This window comes from Marmota flaviventris, chromosome 2 (assembly GCF_047511675.1).
Source record: "Marmota flaviventris isolate mMarFla1 chromosome 2, mMarFla1.hap1, whole genome shotgun sequence".
Taxonomy (NCBI): domain Eukaryota; kingdom Metazoa; phylum Chordata; class Mammalia; order Rodentia; family Sciuridae; genus Marmota; species Marmota flaviventris.
Genome location: NC_092499.1, coordinates 99,802,990 through 99,821,223, shown reverse-complemented (window position 1 = coordinate 99,821,223; position 18,234 = coordinate 99,802,990). Strand labels below are relative to the sequence as shown.

Here is an 18,234-nt window from a genome sequence, read left to right as displayed (position 1 = left end):
CTAAGAAGATTATTCTGCCATTTTATAGTCATCTGGCTACATGATGAACTTTGTAACCAGTTAAGCCATGAAGATTCTGGACATTTCTAAATATTCCCCTTATCATCTAAGGCTTGCTGTCATTCATATCTAATGCTATATTTTTAAGTTATCTGGGGATAGACATTGATGATGAGCAGAAAGGAGAATGTACTGAGAGGTAAAAAGCAGTCAACTGAGAACAGCCAGAGAACAGGCAATTGTGTACTGACAGAGTTGATGCAAGTACCATTAAGGACATTATATCCTGATAAACAGGAAAAGGGAATTGCTGAGAGACAGATTATAAATTTTTCTCTCCTTTATTGTAATCCATTCATGCCTGATTTGAATATTTGACCTCTGTATATATCTTCAGTGTTAACAAAATTAGCTTGTCCCACTCTGTAATTAAATTGCATTTTTGTTGTCTTTATCATAAAGTCATATGCCTGTGACTTCAGAATGTATTGTACTTAATGTTTAGACCCAGGCACCTCATTAAAAATCTAATGAAAAGTATGAACTGTCTTTCCCAGGAAAGTTCACATACATGCATATATGTGTACATATTTGTACACATACACAAAGTGTTGTGCATAGTTTCAGGGGATTCTTGGACTTCTCAGAGTTTGGGAGTCCCTAAGGACATACCACATGCCAAGCATGGCCTCTTTTAATTTTTACCACAACTTTGTGTGGCACAGTTCTGTTATGCTGTTTTACAAATGATGGATTTAGGTTAAATAACATATACAAAATCACATAAAAAGTAAATACCAGTCTTAGGGTTTGAGCTCAGGTCAATCTGACCCTCAAGCCAAGCTCTTGACCTCTCTTATATTGTCTATCACTTCTCATAAGTAAAGAGGTGAGGGAAGAAAGCTCATTTAATGATTAAAAAGTTCTAGGTAAACAAGGTCTAGGTTCTGATTTCTCCAAAAAATAAAAATCACCAAAAAATTTTAGTAATAAAAAAAAAAGCTTTTGCCATTTCCACCAGTTTCTATGATAATGGAAGATCCCAGGAAACAAAAACATTTAATAGCCGAGTAGCAAATCAGGAATAGGAAATAAGCAAAATGCATGGGCCTGTTTCCTGTTCCTTGCCATGACTGATCCAGATGCTGTACCTTCCGTTTTTAGGATTTGGAATACCATCTAGATCCAAAGACCAAGGAGCTGCCTCATCTACGAAACCCTGATATACTTGTTGGTGAAAATGACCTCACTGCCCTCAGCTATCTTCATGAGCCTGCTGTGCTCCATAATCTCAGAGTCCGCTTTATTGATTCCAAACTCATTTATACATATTGTGGTAAGTATGCTTTGTTGTTTGAGTGGACTATAAACTCTTTCCTCTAAGAGATGCAGCAGTGGAAGCACTGTGCATGGGGAAATCAGGCTGTGGTTAGATTTTCTCTTAAAGACAAAAGTTATTTCAGAGTTATAAAAAGATTACCAATATTTATTAGCTAAATCGCATTTTGTACAAAATAAATTCATTTGTGAAGTCACATTATATAGTTTTGCTCAAGATGAAAAGAACTTGGCCCATCTTTTGCATCTCTCCTCACAGAAGCCATATGTCAGATTTAATGCCAAATTCATATTATTTTTACTTCTTAAAAACTATATGAAGAGTAGATATTCAAGAACTTACATTTGGAGCAGGTTAGAGGCTTATTGTAACTTTTTCTTATTTACTGAGAAATGCAGGATTGATTTGACTCATGGTAAATCTTGCTTACTTGGAATGCCAGGCCTCTGCTCATTGCAGTATATGCTTTTTCTCTCTCTTAGAAATGAAGCTTATGCATGAGTGTATGTTTTTTGTTTCCTTCCTTCTCCCCATCTGTCTTTTCTTTTTTTTTCTTCATTTTATTCTTATCTTCTATTTTCTCTACTGAACTCTCAGCTTTCTTTTACTTTCTCTGTCTCTGAGACTCAGATCTGAATTTCCATCTGAGTCTTTTTGCCTTCTGTGCCCAATGCAGTGTTTGAACAGGAGCAGCCACCCTTTCTTCTTAAAAGAATGTACATCCTTTAGATCCTTGATGTTAACCTTTTTATTTTCCAGCATTGACTGAATATTCCTTTTTTTCAATTTTTATTTTTCTTTGGTACATGTTATTTTCTCAATGAAGCCTTCCCTGGCCACCCTATCTAAATTATAAGGCTTTTTTCCCTCCCAGCTATCTTCCTTGCTTATATTATTTTTCTCCTTTTTTCCTTACTACTATCTAAACCATATATATAGATGTATCTATTTTTTCTTACTTATTTTGTTAGTCATTTGAATTTCCTTCTAGACTATAAGCTCCATGAGCACAAAGATTTGTTTTTTCTGTTTTCTGTTGTAAAATCGCATTTAGAAAAGACTTGAAACATAGTTGGAGCTAAAGAATATTTGTTAAGTGAATAACTTCATTAAAGTAATATATGTAGCTACTGTAAAATATTAAATACAGAAAAGTATCAAAAAGGAAAAGCAATTGCATGTAATTCACCAGTGAAAAATAGCCAGTATTCCATTGACTTAAATTCTTTATTTTTTTAAACTTAAATCCTCTCTTTGTGTACCTGTGAAAGACTATAAGCAGATATAAAGATGGAATCATGTATAGTTTTGTGTCATGTTTTTCTATGACATTTTATAGTCTTCAAAAATAAGTGATTTTGGGCTGGGGATGTGGCTCAAGCGGTAGCGTGCTCGCCTGGCATGCGTGCGGCCCGGGTTCGATCCTCAGCACCACATACAAACAAAGATGTTGTGTCCACCAAAAACTAAAAAAAAAAAAAAAATAAATGTTTAAAAAAAATTCTCTCTCTCTCTCTCCCTCTCTCACTCTCTCCTTAAAAAAAAGTAGCCTTTCTAAAAAAAAAAAAAAAAAAGTGATTTACAGTGGTAGCCCAATAGTCGTGTAGATGTCATAGAATGTGTTCAACTACTTTACTTTTATTACATATTTTCTTTGTTTCCATTTTTACTATTATGAATAATATGATAAACATCTATATTTAAAAACAAACCTTTACATGAATCTCTATTTTGTTTGGATAAATTTCTAGAAGTAGGAAGTATTTAGAGTACTTAAAACATTTTCACTTAAAAATTTTTTTTTCCTGATACTAGGGATTGAACCCAAGGCTTCATTCATGCTGGGCAAGCATTTTACCTCTAAGTTAAATCCCCAGCCTAATAATATTATTTTTAAAAACCCAGTCCAATTCTTTAATGGTGTTTCAGTTAGGACGATGTATAATGATTCAGAGAGACAAAAGTTGTGGTATAGAGAGCCTACAGAATGTGAGCAAATTTTTTACCACATGTACTAATCTCTAGGATATATGAAGAACTCAGAAATCTTAATATCAAAAAGAAAAATAACCCAATCAATAATTGGCCAAGGAACTAAACAGACACTTCTCAGAAGATGACATACAATTTATCAGCAAATATATGAAAAAATGTTCAACATCTCTAGCAATTAGAGAAATGCAAATCAAAACTACTCTAAGATTTCATCTCACTCCTGTCAGAATGGGAGCTTTTAAGAATACAAACAACAATAAGTGTTGGCGAGGATGTGGGGGAAAAGGCACACTCATACATTACTGGTGGCACTGCATATTGGAGCAACCAATATGGAAAGCAGTATGGAGATTCCTTGGAAAACTTGGAATAGAACCACCATTTGACCCAGCTATCCCACTCCCTGGTTTATACCCAAAGGACTTAAAAACAGCATACTATAGTGATGCAGCTACATCAGTGTTTATAAAAGCAGCACAATTCACAATAGCTAAATTGTGGAACCAACCTGGATGCCCTTCAGTAGATGAATGGATAAAGAAACTATGTTATATATACACAATGGAATACTACTTAGGAATTAAAAATAATAAAATCATGGCATTTGCTGGTAAATAGATGGCGCTGGAGAATATTATGCTAAGTAAGCCAATCCCAAAAAACCAAATGCCGAATGTTTTCTCTGATATGAGGATGCTGATCCATAATAGGGATGGTGGGGGGTAATATGGGAGAAATGGAGGAACTTTAGATAGGGCAAAGGGGAGGTAGGGGAAGAGAGGGGGCATGGAGGTAGGAAACACTGTGTAATGAGATGGACATCATTATTCAAAGTACAAGTATGAAGACACAAATGGTGTGACTCTACTTTGTACACAACCAGAGACATGAAAAATTGTGCTGTATATGTGTACTATGAATTGAAATGCATTCTGCTGTCATATATAACAAATTAGAATAAATGAATTTTTAAAAAGTTGTGTATTTTGATCTTTGAACAAAATTATATTAGTTTAATATGAACTAAAAATGAAATGAAGTTTGTGTTAATTATTTTACTTTATGCCAAGTTTGATATGTTCATTAGGATATCTCTGATATCTTTTTCTTTTTCTTTTTTGTCCCCTCCCTCCAGGTATAGTCCTAGTAGCTATAAATCCTTATGAACAACTGCCTATTTATGGAGAAGATATTATTAATGCTTACAGTGGTCAGAACATGGGTGATATGGATCCACATATCTTTGCAGTAGCTGAAGAAGCTTATAAGCAAATGGCCAGGTTGGTGAAAGCTTTCATTATTACTTCATGGCTCTTATTATCTGTGATAATTTCTTCTTTGTAAGGTCACAGATATTTTTAAAGTTAATGGCAGTTCATGTATCATTACTAACTTAGCAGCCTTGGTAACCAGTTTGTCTGCATGGCCTGGATTTTTATTAAATATTAAAATAATCTCTTGTTGGCCAAATGTGGTAGTATATATCTGTAAACCTTGTGATTTGAGAGCCTCAGGCAGGAAGATCATAAGTTTGCAACCAGCCTCAGCAACTTAGTGAGACCCTGTCTCAAAAAATGAAAAGAACTGGGGCTGTAACTCAGTGATAAAGCTCTCTTGGGTTCAGTCCCCAATTACATACACACATATGTAATCTCACATTTATAAAAAGACGTACAGTTTTTAAAATATTGCCTTTGGAATCTCACCATGATTCTGTGACTAGGCAAGGACAGAAGTTATATTTTACAGATGAAAGGATCAAGTTTTAGTGATATTAAATGACTTGCCTAATGTCATTCAGTAGAATGATAGACCAGAACTAAAAGACCTATGAACTGGGGGGGAAAAAATTGGTCTGTACCCTAGAAAATTAAATCTAAAAGAAAGTGTAATTTTAATGTTATGATAGGGCATCACTCATCCTGAATATCATCTGTAAAATATATCAGATTTAAAAAAAATTTTTGTAGTTATGTATGGACAGAATGCCTTTTTAAAATTTTTTTATTTTTATGTGGTGCTAAGGATCGAACCCAGTGCCTCACACATGCAAGGCAAATGCTCTGCCACTGAGCTATAGCCCCAGCCCTTATATCTGATATTAACCACAGGACCTTAACATTTTTTAAAAATATTTATTTTTTAGTTATAGATGGACAATTTTTTTTTTTTTTTTTTTTTTTTTTTATGTGGTGCTGAGGATCAAACCCAGTGCCTCACATGTGCTAGGCAAGTGCTCGACCTCTGAGCCACAACCCCAGCCCCAGGACCCTAACATTTTGAGGGTGGAAAATGGGAGAAAAACATTCTCAGGATTAGATTACACTTAATAATATTAAAAGAATGAATGCATAAAATAATAGCATATATTTGACTAATTTTTCCAGCTTACAAAGCAGAACTTGGCCTATTATATATGTATATAAAGCTCTCTTGGGTTCAGTCCCCAATTACATACATATATATATATACATATATATATATATATGATTTGAGAAACTCTTAAGTAGTTATGAGTGGAGAGAACACTAATATTGTAGAGTTTTTTATTTTCTCTTCTTCAGTCAGGAAGATTGTACATGATTGGACCATTGTGACAGAATTATAGAATTATTTCAATGAAAGAACCTTTAGAAGTCATTGTGCCCTTTTACTAATAAAATACTATTAATGGTAATACCTCTAATGGCAAATAATAGTTATTACATGTTCTCTTTCTATAAGACATTGATTGATTGCTTTTCCCTTATTAACTAGTTTTATCCTTAAAACAACCTTCCGAGTTTCACTTTATTATTAAACTTTATTTTACAAATGAGAAAACTGAATCATAAAGAAGTCATGTAGTAACTTTTTCAAAGTCTCATTACTAAGGTGAACATTTTTCAAATTCAATTAGTCTGATACTATAAATGTTAATATGTTGCATATAAAATGACTAAACATAGTTTAGCGCTGTATAATAGGCCACAGTATGCCAGATTCTTTTAGAAAGTAGTAAGAAATATATAAATTTTAAGAAAATTTATTTTTAAGCTTTGTTTTTAAGCTTAAAAATTTGAGAAAATTTCCTCAATCAGTATATTTTTTCCTTAAGTTGGAAAAGTCTACCAATATTTGATTTGTAGAGTATTGGAGCATTGCAGGAAACTTTAGCACCACTCAGTACAACCTGAGAGCTAGTGGACCAAGAGAGAATCACATGGACTGCTAGACCCTAAAAATAATTCCTGAAAATTTAATACTACTGAGAAAATTTATATGACTTTTTGGAAAATATTATTCTTTTTCTTGTTCTTTTCCTTCTTCCTTCCTTTCTCCCCAGGCCCTTTTGTTTTGCATTTTGTGTTCTGGGGATCAAACCCAGGGCCTTGAACATGCTAAGCATGTCCTTTACGACTGAGCTACATCACCATCCCCCTTGGTAGTCTTAAATAAGAAGACATGGCTCTTACCATTTTTGCTGTGGTAATCCATAGCAAATGAATGAATGGTGTTAGATTTACCCTTAGATTTACTTTGGTTTCCTAGCATTTTCCCCACTCTGCTTTATCATCCCTGTGGCTTAGTCACACACTGTGATTTCTTAACTGAAAGTTTATCTTTTTCCCTTTGCTTAGTTTTCTTTTTAAGGCAGTTTTAAAGTATGCTTCAACCAGTTATGGTATTATGTTGTTAGTACAACCTAAAAGTCTGATACAACAGCTAAGGCTTAGGCTTCCAGTCATGAATCAGATGTTCCAGTGCAGGAACATCCCAGACACCAGGTATTGTCCTGGACATAAGAGAAACAGCAAAAAAATTAGATGAAATATGCAAAAATTCCTACCCCACAAAGCAAATCATGATAAAGACTGAAAATAAATAAAATGCACAATTTATGAAGTATCTATAAGTGCCATGTTGAGGACAATGCTGGATGATTAATAAAATTGGAATATGTACTGGGATTAGGTGGTACTATTGTATCAATATTATTGATCCTGATTTTGATCATTGTAGATATGTTAGAACAAGTCTCTGAGGAAATATTCTCTAAAAATAATCATGTTTGCAACCTACATTCAAATATTTTAGGAAACATCAGAATAAGAGAAACATATTAATAAAGCAAACGGACAGCTGGTGAATCTAGGTAATACACATACAGGAGTTTGTTTTACTATTTTTGCAATTTTTTTGTTTGAAGTCTTGAGAAAACTGAATTTACAAAGCAAACCTAAAAAGAACAGACTGGGTCAAGGGTAGAAAGTAGGAGATCAGCTAGGTTATTGCAACAGTCTAAGCAAGAATGATAATTTTAGTTTGAGGATATTAGTGGAGATGTTTAGGAAGTGGGTGGATTCTGAATATATCTTTTACAATAGAACTGGCAAAGACTTGCTTATGTGAGAAAGAAATTGGAGATAGGGACAAAGATTTAATCTGAGCTCTAGAACATTGAAAGTACCATTTCCTGAGATGGAGAAGTAGTAAGAGGAGCAAGTTGTGAATGTGTGTGGTGTGGGGCAAAGAGTAGGGGTGGGCTTCCATTTTAGATCTTTAAGGTTGAAATGCTGTTTTAGGCATCTCTTCTCAAAGCAAAGTTAACAGTAGTGATTCTTCTCAAGCATGATAGTAACAATAACCAGAATGCTTGGCTCATGGCTCCTTTCTAAACATGCTCCTTGGAGAACAAAAATATTTTAGAAAGTTTTTTTTTTTTTTTAAATATTTATTTATTTTTTTAGTTATCGGCAGACACAACATCTTTGTTGGTATGTGGTGCTGAGGATCGAACCCGGGCCGCACGCATGCCAGACGAGCACGCTACCACTTGAGCCACATCCCCAGCCCCAAAAATATTTTAAGAGAATACAAATACTTTTATAGAATAGCCTCCTAATTTTAGTATTCCTGATGACCTCCAGAGGAGAAAACCTCAATGGACTGCAGTGTCTATTTTTATTATCATATATTCATTTCACATTGTTGCTAGTCATTTCTCATGTTGAAATTGATTATTCTTTAATATCTAAGTCATAATGTTATTTGCTTTAAAATAACATATTTTAATTTTGTTTCCCTTAAATCAGGTAGTACTGATTGCTTAACTTTTCTGTATTTTCTCTCTTTTGTGAATCAATTTTACTGTTTCATTTATAGTTTTACTTGAAATTAGCTAGTTCGGTACAGTTAATTTTGGTATAGTAAAAAAGATATCTGTACTAGTTGAGTCTCTACCAATAATTAACTATTTAACTTAAATCTCAAAATTTCCTTGGATCTCAGTTTAATTACATATAAATAGAACAGTTTCACTAATACCTAGTTTTACAATTACAGACTATTCCGTGGAATGCATTTGCTACCTTTCTGTTTATACTAGCATGTAGTATTTTTCTTCTTCTGAGCAGAGGACAGATAAGGAAATGTGCAGCAAAGCAGAAGGCTCACAGTATAGACCTTACCTGGGAATCAGGAGATGTGGGGTATAACACCCATCTCTGCTCTACCACACTAGCCACCAAGCTCTCATGTTGTTTCCCCCAAAGAGGAAAAGAATGTCTAAACTGTTTACCTCAGATGTTAAATTGATAATACAAAACTACTTTGAAAAATACTAAGTTGTATTCAAATATAAGCTTTTCCTTTCATCATAGTCATTATTATTATAAAGTCTCATTCTCCTTTCATTACTTTAGTTTCTGATCTGGTTTTATTTTCTCCTGACTTTATTCATTGTCAGATCTTTCCTTAGGGTGGCCCCTTTTTTCATTTAGCTACATGATCTCTGGATGCCCCACTGTCATGAGGTCCATTGACCAAATGGAAGATGTCTCCTGTTAACTGCGATTCAGCTGCCATGTGATTCCAAGTAACCTAGTTATGCAGATAGACTTGATGTTCTACATGCTATCTAATAATTCTATTCAGATGCTCCTTGACTTATGATGAGCAAGTCATATAAGTTTGTTTACATCCCACATCATTATAAGTTGGAGATCATCTATCTATATGTAAGGGTGGATTAACTTATATTAATTAATAGCTGCATGCTTAGATGTCTGCCTGTTGTGTGCCAAACAAAGTGCCAGACATGTTACCTGTAATCTTCATTTTATCCCTAGAAACAGATATCATCACCGCTGCTTTACAGGTGAGGAAACAGAAGTAACTTGTTCAGGTCATATTTTAATAAAAGATATCTGGGAGCTGAGATTTGAATCTGGCCCTGAGACTATAAACCTTTCTTCTTTGCCATTTAGTTTTCTTACTTTTAACTGTCTGGCCTTATTCAAATTCACATTGCCTAGTTCCATTTCTGCATCTTTTATTCAGCCTAGAATATCCTTCTTGCTATTTCTTTATGTGCTTTATTCACATTATCCTTCTCAAACTTTACTTTCAGACAATCCTAGCTCACAGTAAATGATTCCTCTTTTAAAATTTTTATGTATGTGCTACTTATATGAAACTTACTCAGTACTGACTACCCCATATGGTTGCAGTAGGATTAAAATATAATTTGTATAAATTACTGCAGTATGTAAAAATTATAAATAAATATAATTAGCTGTTTCTATTTGGAATCTTTATATACTATATGGTTTCTGTACTTATGGAACAGAAAACTCAGGTCGAATGAGAGACTCTGAAGCCATGTTAACAGGTTTCTTGTTGGGAATTGAATGATATAAGCAAGTATCCCTAGAAAACAGTTGTTTTTAATGCTTGAAAAGTCTCACTGCCTCTTTAAAGAACAGCTTTCAGCAGTACCAGCACCATCTTTTTTTTTAAAGTGTTCTATTTTTATTTTATATTTAATTGACATAATAACAGGGCACAATGTGATGTTTGGATACATGTATATTCTATGTAATAATCAAATCAGGGTAATTAGTATATATAGTACCTCAAACATCTATTGTTTATTTGTGATGAAACATCAAAGTCTTCTCTTCTAGCCACTTAAAAGTATATATTAATAATGTCTATAGTTACCCTGCTGCACAATAGAACTCCAGAACTTATTTCTGCTATCTAACTGTGGCTTGGTACCTGTTGACTAATATTGGTACCTGTTGACCAATCTTGGTACCTGTTGACCATCCTCACCCCTACCCACTTCAGCCTCTAGTAACCATTTTTCTTTTTCTTCTTCTTCTTCTTTTTTTGTGTGTGGTGCTGGGGATTGAACCCAAGTCCTTGTGCATACAAGGCAAGCACTCTACCATCTGAACTAAATCCCTACCCCTCTGGCAACCATTTTTCTACTCAGATTTATGAGATTTACTTTTTGTATTCTGCATATGCGTGAGATCATGTAGTATTTTTCTTTCTGTGCCTGGCTTATTTCACTTAACAAAATGTCTTTCAGGTCTACCCATGTTGTCACAAATGACAGGATTTCATCTTTATATGTCTAAATAACATCCCGTGATATATATATATATATATATATATATATATATATATATATATATATATACACACACACACACACACACACACCCACACACTCATACTCTATCTATTCATCTACTAATAGACAGGTTGATTCTGTATCTTGGATATTGACCAGTACCTTTTAAAATATTATAGCTATTTTATTTTATTGGAGCATTATAGTTTTCATAGTAATTTGGCTTATTTTGACAAAATCATACATGCAAGGGATTTGATTTCAGTGTCCATTCCCCCACTTTCCTTCCCTTTTCTCCCTATGTTCTCCTTCCTTTGCTGATCTTCCTTTTGCTCATTTATTTATTTATGATTGTTACGTTCTACATGTATATAAAGGTGAAATTCCTTGTGTTACATTTATATATGAATATTTTCATACTCATGATTTTTGTTAAACTCATTCCATATTTCCCCTTCCCACCCTTTCCTCCTCCTCTCCTGTTCTTTCTACTCCTCTTATCTTTCCTATATATTTATGGTATCCAACCTTCCCCCAGCATTACCGCATTCTTTCCCTTATTTTGCTCTAGTTTCCACATATAAGGGGAAACATTTGACCCTTGATTTTCTAAGTCTAGATTCTTTCATTTAGCCTGAGGTTCTCCATTTCCATCAGAAAATGCCACAATTTCATTTCTGTGGCTGAGTAAAACTCTATTGTGTGTGTGTGTGTGTGTGTGTGTGTGTGTGTGTATCTCACATTTTCTACATGCACTCATCTACTGATGGGCCTCTGGACTGATTCCATAATTTGGCTATTGTGAATTGTGGTGTTATAAACATTGAAGTGGTTGTATCACTGCAGTACGCTGATTTTTAGTTCTTTTGGATAAATAACAAGGAGCACACCTTCTTTTAGAGTAAATATTTATACTTCAAAAATAAAACTAAATGCTGGGGCTGGGGTTGTGGCTCAGTGGTAGAGCGCTCACCTAGCATGCATGAGGCATTGGGTTCAATCCTCAGTACCACATAAAAATGAAATAAATATATTGTGTTCACCTACAACTAAAAAATAAATATTAAAAAAACTAAATGCTGCAATTGTGAACTCATTGTCTAATATCAACTTTAGAGTTTATGTGTTTTGTATTGTTATTTTGAAGTTGGGGTCTTCTGTGTTGTCCCAGGTGGCCTCAAACGTTTTTGGCCCAAGTCTTCCACCTGCCTCAGCATCTTTAGTAGATGAGACTACAGGCTCACAACACTGCCTGGATTTGAGTATTTTCTTTTTGGAGCTAACTGAAAGTAAATATTCTTGAGAAACAGATAGAAAAGCAACTGGATTTTGATTACTGACAATAGTGTATAAAAGCCTAACTCTTTATAAAAAATTAGAGTCTCAATAAAGCCACATCTTTAAGTCACCGCAATAAAAGCAACTTTAGAAGAAAGCATTTTATTATATTAATTTAATATCTTCTTTGTTTACAAATGGATCAAATGCAGAGAAAATAATTATATCAATTGCTCTAGATTGTGTTTCAGGTGAGCATGTTTACTTATAAGCTAAAAATGGAAGCCTCCATGCTTGTTCAGTTTACCAAGGTACTTGGCAGCACCCAATGGTGATTATCAGAGAGTTAACATAGCATGAGTGAAAATATTACATTGTGTTCTGCATTAATCAGGTCTGAGGTTATCATTACATAGTTTCCTTGTTAATGACTCAGATGTGAATTGACAGTATGCTTATTAAGTTTACAGAGAACAAGTTGATTGTCTTGGGAGATATGAATAGTATTCCTTATGACCATGAAAAACTAGAGTGATAACATTTTTGTAAAGGATAAAGTTCAAAAGGAAAATCCATAAAATAATATACTTGGTACAAAATGAAAACTTCATCGATATGAGAAAGACTGAGTAGACCAAATGGTGGTCATTGATAACTTCAAAGGAAAAAACAGATTCAAGTGTAACATCTCACTTTCTCATCAACCCAGAGTGCCTTTTCTTGATTTTTTTCCTGGGGTTTCACATGCCTCTACATAGTTTAATTTCCACTTCCTTCATCTCATACAATCTGGTTTCTCTTAATTATTATAATCAAAAGACAATTATCATAATAAATTATAATAAGAGTCAATCCACTATCTTTTCTAACAAGCTTTTCCTGACTTTGCTTTCTCACTTTTCCCACTGGTTCCGTGCCCTTTCTTATGCTTTCATAGTATACTGGGTAGACCTCTTTTATAGTAATTACTACCTGCTGTATTTTTAACTGTGTGCTTTTTAGTCTCTCTTGGTAAGTTATGACAATAGTCTTCAGGCTTTGTAAAATGGTTAGCACATTGTGGCTGCTCATAACATGTTTGTTGAAAGAACGAATGAGTCAATGAAGCAGACTTTTTAGGTGGAGGCTTTTAGTTAACATTAGAGACTCTGGAACACTATTGATTGAAACAAGCCAGAAGAACTCAACTCTGCTCCCAAATATTCAATGCCCAGGCTATTTAGATTGTTGTAGAGATCCTAGAGAGAACTGGCCAATTCAGGAATCAAATCTTTAGTTCATGCATCTAGAGGGTGGTCCAGATTGACCTGTCCTTCATGAGAGATGAAGGATCTTTGTACCTTAGTTTGGTTTTTAAAATTAGGCCCTTAAGCTAGGTGTGGTGGCGCATACCTGTAATCCCAGTGGCTCGGAGGCTGAGGCAGGAGGATTGTGAGTTCAAAGCCAGCCTCGGCAACAGCAGGCACTAAGCAACTCAGTGAGACCCTGCCTTTAAATAAAATACAAAATAGGGCTGGGCATGTGGCTCAGTGGTCAAGTGCCCCTGAGTTCAATCCCTGGTACCCCTCACCCCCAAAAATTAGCCCCTTAAAGTGACATATATATTCCAAAAGTAGAAAGAAGTTCCTTGTAAAGACACAAGCAAACAAAAATTGTGAATAGTGACTGATAAACTCATCAAAATTTCAAAGAACATCTGGATGTAGTGGTACACACCTGTAAAATTCTTGGGAAACAGAAGAAATTCTCTCTGTTTTTGATTCATTTGTAATCCCAGAGATTTGGGAGGCTGAAACAGGAGAATCACAAATTAGAGACTAGCCTCAGCAATTTAACAAGACCTTCAGCAACATAGTGGGGCATTGTCTCAAAATAAAAATGTTGGGGATGTAGCTCAGTGGCAAAACATCCTTGGGTTTCAATCCTCAGTACAAAAATAAAAAAAGAAAAATCAAGGAATAGTACATTAACATGCATATATATGTAAAAATCTAAAGCCCACAGCTCAAATGAGTAAAAGAGGGTGGACTGTGATGTTTAGTATAAATTTTTTCCCTGATATTTTGCCTACTCCCTTTTCTATCATCCTCTTCTTCTTTTTCCCTGTGTATATGTTTTTTATCCCTTTCTTATGGATTTTCCTTTCCCTTCCACCTCTTTCTTTCCCTTCCGTGTCTCTCCCACTTCCATCTATGCTCTTATCCTTTCTTTTTGACATTTCTTCCTGTAACTACAAAGAACTGAAATATGTTTTAAAGACTGCACTATGCTGATTTTGTAAAAATTTCTGATTCCTATTCTTGATTTAAAAGCAAACAGTGAGGCTAGAGCTGAAGCTCAGTGGTATTGTTAGCCTAGCATGCATGAGGTCATAGGTCCAGACCCCAGCAAAACACACACACACACATACACACACAAGAGCAAACAATGTATTGTTTTATGTTTTCCTATTTATAGCCCTTTATTGATTTGTGGCCACCTTTGATTTAGCGACCCTCTAAGGGGAAAAGGTTGCCCATCTTAATGATGATCTTTGAAGACAACATGTAGGCCTGTCCTGGTCCAATTCTTGTTCCCAAGAGTTCACTATAGCTTAATGTAGGCTCTGAAAAATCAACCACAGAGTCTGTTTGATTTTTAGATAAATCATAGTACTTTAGATTCCATTAATCTTGAATTCGTTTTAATTTTTTTTTTTTTGTATCAGGGATTGGACACAGGAGCACTTAACCATTGAGCCCAGCCCCAGCCCCACCCCACTTTTAATATTTTTTTAAGATGTTGATGGACCTTTATTTTATTCATTTATTTATATGCAGTGCTGAGGATCAAACTCAGTGCCTCAGACACTAGGCAGCAAGCACTGCACCACTGAGCCACAACCCCAGCATCCCCAGTCCTTTTAAAAAATATTTTATTAGAGACAGGGTCTTGCTGAGTTGCTTGGGGCTTCACTAAGTTGCTGAGGCTGGATTTGAACTCATGATACTCCTGCCTCACTTCCCAAGTCGCTGGGATTACAGGTGTTCACCACCTCACCTGGCTTTCATTAATCTTAAACATGATAAAACTATGACTTAGAGATGTCATGCAGCTGCTCAGAACCATGAAAGTGGCAAACGATGGGGCTAGGACTATATTAGTTTTCTATCATTGTGACAAAAATACACGAGATAATTTTCTTAAAAAGGGATAAGGTTTATTTTGGCTCATAATTTGAAAGTTTCAGTTCATTCTTCACTAGACAGTTGTTTCAGAGCTTGTAATGAGGGAGTTCATTGTGGCAGGAGCATGTAGTGGAGGAAGCTGCTGACCTCATAGCACTCAGGAAGCAAAGAGAGTCAGAAGGGCTGGAGTCCCAATATCCCCCTTAATGGTATGCTCCAGTGCCCTAACTTTCTCTTACTATGCCCTACCTCTTTACTAGGCTGCCACCTCCCAATAGCACCACAGGCTGGAAACCAAGCCTTGAACACATGGGGCTTTGGGGAGGCACTTATCCAAACCACAACAGACCAGAATCTAAATTTAGAGATTTATAAAATGAAAGAATGGTATTTATTTCTATATTACAATGCTATACTAAACTTGGATAAAAAGGAAAGCCACTCTGTCAAAAAACTTATGAAAATATAACAAATAGTAAAGGCCCCTTGAAACCTTTACAGACTGTTGGCCATATGGATCTATAAATTGTGGAAAGAAGATGTATCTCAGGCGTGTTCCTCACGTGTGTGTGTGTGTGTGTGTGTGTGTGTGTGTGTGAGAAAAATCTCTGTGATTCATTTGACAATCGTTGATTATATTGCCTTTAAAATTTTTCTTCTTCGGGGCTGGGGATGTGGCCCAAGTGGTAGTGCGCTCGCCTGGCATGCGTGCAGCCCGGGTTCGATCCTCAGCACCACATACAAACAAAGATGTTGTGTCCGCCGAAAACAAACTAAAAAATAAATATTAAAAATTATCTCTCTCTCTCTCTCTTTAAAAAAAATATTTTTCTTCTTCCCTTTATCATAAGAAAGGGCTATTACATAAGAATTTCTAGATTTTTTGACACAATATTTTGTCATTAAGATTTGCAGTAGCTTTTCAAATGTACAGTCTAAAATAGCAGTTTCTATTAAGGTTTTCTTTTTATCAGGCTCTTCACCCTGTTTGCTATTGGAAGGGGTACTAGAAGAATTTTGTCAAGTTATTGTCACATGGGGTGTAGGGACAGAACTGATCATGGGGGAATAGGAAGAGTTCATTTTTTTGATCATATCTTGGAAGAGAATCTATGCTACTATTACTAACCCTTGATTAATGTATTAAAAAAGGTAAAATTGAGGACATTTGAAATGACTAAAAAAGACATTGGCACCAAAATATGAACTATTTTACTAGAGCTATTTATTTGAAACCAGACATGAAAAACAGAAGCAATGAATGTTTTAGGTTTAATTATAGAAATTCAAATAAAGAGATGAGATGGCAAATATGAGGTTCAAGGGAGTTTTATAAAAATAGGGATTACATACAAGTCTATACTATAAGAATTAATGATTCCTTAGTGTGTCACTTAGGTCCTCCTGATTTTCTCCACAGTGTGGGAGTCAGGTACAGTCTGCTACATGACCCTGGTAGAACAGTAGGAATGTACTTCATCAGGCCTGAACTGAATACTCCCATTCTAGTTTTCAAAATCTGTACGATAAGGCAGAAACCCTTTTTCTCTAAAAAAAAAAAAAAGGAACCATTTTATTAGAAAAATCTTAAGTTTCTACTTTGGAAATTTATTGCCAACTACTATTGATTCTGCCATTTTGGTGTCTTTTACATACATCTGTCTCTCTCAATGCTAATCGATCGCTACAGCCTTTGTTCAGACTTTCAGTTTTTTATTAGAATTCCCTGCTACCCATACTCCAAATTGCTGCCAGACTGATTTTACTAATTGGATGGTGTTACTCTCCTGTTTAAAATCCTGCAATGGCAAAGTTCAAATTTCTTAACCTCTCCTTACAGATTATTATGATTTTCTTGCTAATTTCTTCAAATTTAAATGTCATTACTCCATTTTTTTGTCAGAACTGAATTTCCTGCCCTTTTCTAATTTCTTATGATTCTGAGTCTTCTTTTATGCTATCTCTTGTGCCTAGAATGGTCCCTTCTTCACTTTCCATTCCTTGTGTGCCCTCTCCTGCCTAGCTCTCATCTCTAGGGAAGTGCCTCTGTTAATCTCCTTCTCCTGTCAATGCCCCATTACCTGTTTTATCATCTTGCATTATTGATCTGTCTTTCCTATTAGACCATCATCTACCTGATGTCACACATCATAGCTTTTAAACTTTTATCTGTAATGTTTAGCACAATTTAGAACATGTAAACCATAAATATTTGTTGGGCAAATAAATCTCTTTTAAAAGATTAAAAAATTGTATTGTGTAATAGAAAAACCTGCTGTTTTAGATTTTTTGCTGCTGAGACTAAAAGATCTGACCAGAACAATTGTAGAAGAGGAAAGGTTAATTTGAGGGCTCATGCTTTCGATGGTCTTAGTCCATAGAGGGGCGGCTCCACTCCTCAGGACGCCGGATGAGGCTGAACATCATGGCGGAAGAGTGCAGCGAAGGGAAACAGTTCACATCATGGTGATCTAGAAGCAGTGAGAGAGACTCTACTCACCAGATACCAATATATACATAAAAGCCACGCCCCAATTCCCACCTCCTCCAGCCACACCCTACCACTTCAGTTAATCCTATTAGGGATTAACTCACTGATTAGGCTAAGGCTATAACCCAATCATTTCTCCTTCAAACCTTCTTGCATTGTCTCACATGTGAGCTTTCAGGGGACACCTCACATCCAAACCATAACACCTCGATATCTTGTGACCTTGTAGGATAATACCACTAAAAACCTTTGAAGTCATCTTGTCTCTTTGTGAATTAAGGCACAAATAATACCACTTTTATTTATTTGCTTAGCTATTTTGATGGGTTAAAAGTGACCAAAAGATTCATCTCAGGAAATCGGAGTTTCCTTCTTCTGTCCTAGTAGAAACTGTAGCCAAATTAGGAAGATTCATGTCTAGCATAGGTTGTTCATTGAAGTTCTCTATGCTTATAATTGGTGCACATTTGTGATGTGTCAGGCTCTGGACATAATGCTGGATGTTAAAAGTAAAGTAAAGAAGATATAGGCTCTCAGTGTCAAAGAAATAATAGTCTTT

The 18,234-nt window shown here is 35.2% G+C and overlaps 1 protein-coding gene across 4 annotated transcripts in view; it reads left to right on the top strand.

Annotated features, from left to right (window-relative positions):
• Myo5a (myosin VA) overlaps positions 1-18,234 on the top strand; it is a 203,258-nt gene that overhangs the window by 70,446 nt on the left and 114,578 nt on the right. For all 4 annotated transcript variants that reach the window (XM_071608272.1, XM_071608271.1, XM_071608270.1 and 1 more), the window contains exons 3-4: positions 1,165-1,336; positions 4,470-4,614. In XM_071608272.1, coding sequence (XP_071464373.1) covers positions 1,165-1,336; positions 4,470-4,614 — 317 coding nt within the window. The remainder of the gene's footprint in view (positions 1-1,164; positions 1,337-4,469; positions 4,615-18,234) is intronic.